Here is a 2441-nt window from a genome sequence, read left to right as displayed (position 1 = left end):
GTGCGTATCATGGCTGACAAATTGAGGGATTTCACGAGGATGAATCCTCCTATTTTCACGGAGTCTTAGACTTCAGAGGATCCCTAGGAGTTTGTGGATGAGTTGCATAAGATTTTGGTGGCTATAGGAGCCACAAATACAGATAAAGTAGAGTTTTCTTCCTATCAATTCAAGGATGTTGCACAGACTTGATGCAAAATATGGCAGGATAGTTGAGTTTATGGCGGAGTCCCGGGCACTTGGGAGTTTTTTAAGACAGTCTTCCTGGAGAGATTTTCCCCTAAGGAGATGAGGGAGGCCATGGTTGACGAGTTTATCAACCTTAAACAGGGATCGATGAAAATCAGGGAGTATTCCCTGAAGTTTGTGAAATTATCCAAGTATGCCACTTCTCTTGTGTGTAACAGCAGAGATGAGATGAGTGGATTCTTCACAGGAATTGTTGAGGATCTCAAAGAGGAGTGTAGGGCAGCTATGATACATGACAACATGTACCTTTCCAGGCTTATGGTCCTTGTCCAGCAAGTGGAGAAAATAAGAAAAAGGAAAAACACTAGGGCATGGAACAGGTCAAGGCAAGCTTAGGAGAATTTTTCAAGGAAGAGTAGTACTGAAATCAGGGATAAGCCAAGGTTTAAGAAGGGATTCTTCCACTAAGGGGAGTCAAGTTCATCAAAGGGTCACCATGATACGAATTTTGAGTCCAGAGTTAAGAGAAACAGTGAAGTAGATGCACCTGATGAGCGACCACCTTGCAGGAAGTGTGGCAAACTACATGGAGAAGAATGTACGATGGGTAATGCTTGTTATAGTTGTGGCAAACCGGGTAACATGGTGAAGGATTGTCCGACAAGAAGAATTCAACAACAAGGGAAGGAGAGAGTTGAGTCTAATGGTCCAAGTGAAGAGGTTTCAAGGAGGCAATTATTATTCGCACTCAAGTCTAGGGGTGCAAGGGAAGACACTTCTGGTGAAGTCTCAGGTGAGTAGCCTTAATTAGTCTTTCATGTGTTTGACTATGTATGGTGTTTATGCACTGGTATGAAGTTAATATGTTTGAGTCATCATGTTGGTTGCTAATTTATATGACTTTATATGTTTACTTATATTGTATACTTTGATGAGACTTCTTTAGGAAAGAGTTACATAGTCTATTAATGTGAAGCTACTAGTAGGTTTCAAGGATATTCACCATCATGTTAATATGATAATCGGATATTCACAAATAGGGAGTATTGAATTGCCTATGTATGCACACGTCCTATAGATGACTTACTTATTCTTAGTAAAGAGTAGTGTTGTTAGGGCATGAATGTTCCTAATGGGGGATAATGTAACAACCCTAAAATAGATATACTAAGTGATACTTAATGTGTCAAGAATGCCTATGATTAGAGTAGGGTTCACACGGATTGATGCGCGTAGAACCAGACTCCAAAACCCTTGAAACATCCAAGCAAACTAATTTGGGGAGTGATTTGAGCTAGGAAAGGTTGGTTACAACTATGCAGGGCTCTCGAATACGAAGATTTAATCGAAAGAGTCATTACCAAACTTAAAAAGAGGAAATCATATGTTTGGAGGGTCTAGGGGTAAAATGGTCTTTTCCAGGATAAGGGTAATATCATAATTACCTAAAATATATGATTAATTATTTAATTAATAAGGTGGATGGGCAATTTGGGGAGAGAGAGAGCCGAAATCGAGCTCTTGAAGTGAGGTCTTGCTTCACCAGGGTTCGAACCTAGGCGGAAGAAATGAATTAATGTGATTTTTATTTAACCAACCGAATTAATATAATTAATTTTTTATTATTATTTATTATCTGATTTAAAATAAAATAAAAATCAGATTTTTATCAAGTAAATAAAAACTCTATTGACTAAGTCCAAAAACTAGACTCCTAAACCTCCAATAACTCCAACTCTCTCACACGTTTATCTCTCCATTCACACTCTCAATCTCTCTACCTCATTCACACGAAATTCTCTGCCAAAGTAAGATACAAAAGCAGAAAAATAAACCAAGTTCTTCACACTTGAATAACTCACAGGAAATCACATGAAAACAAACATTAATTTTGCACACTAGGCTAAGGGAGGTTGTCATTCGAGTGGAGTTAATATTGAGGAGTCTTAGACGTGTTCTTGAGTGGAGTTTTTGGGCAGCAAATTTAAGGTTTAAATGTCAAAATAAGGAATGGGTTTTCTCCCTTGGAATCCTTTCTCCAAAAGAAATTTCTTTCTACCAAATTCAAACGTATGAAACTAGTGTTGTCCCTTTGAATGTTGAACTTCTTGTCCCTGGTCTCCTTCCAATTTAAATCTAAATTAGGTTAGAAATCATGTTTTTTGTGTGGCTTCTGGTAGATAAGTGTGAAATGTGATATTCTTTGTTATTTTGTTTATGGAAATAGCAAGAATGTTCAATGATGTCAACCG

The 2441-nt window shown here is 37.9% G+C and overlaps 1 protein-coding gene across 1 annotated transcript; it reads left to right on the top strand.

The window, feature by feature from the left end:
- The first annotated feature begins 288 nt into the window (after positions 1 to 288).
- LOC138337906 (uncharacterized) lies at positions 289 to 990 on the top strand. Its single transcript, XM_069288344.1, has 2 exons — positions 289 to 575; positions 708 to 990. Exons 1-2 carry the CDS (start codon positions 289 to 291, stop codon positions 988 to 990), a joined length of 570 nt encoding a protein of 189 aa, XP_069144445.1.
- The last annotated feature ends 1451 nt before the right edge of the window (positions 991 to 2441 follow it).

Source organism: Solanum lycopersicum, chromosome 8, assembly GCF_036512215.1.
Source record: "Solanum lycopersicum chromosome 8, SLM_r2.1".
Classification (NCBI taxonomy): Eukaryota; Viridiplantae; Streptophyta; class Magnoliopsida; order Solanales; family Solanaceae; genus Solanum; species Solanum lycopersicum.
Note: the sequence above shows the minus strand (reverse complement) of the source record. Positions and strands in the feature narration are given on the sequence as shown.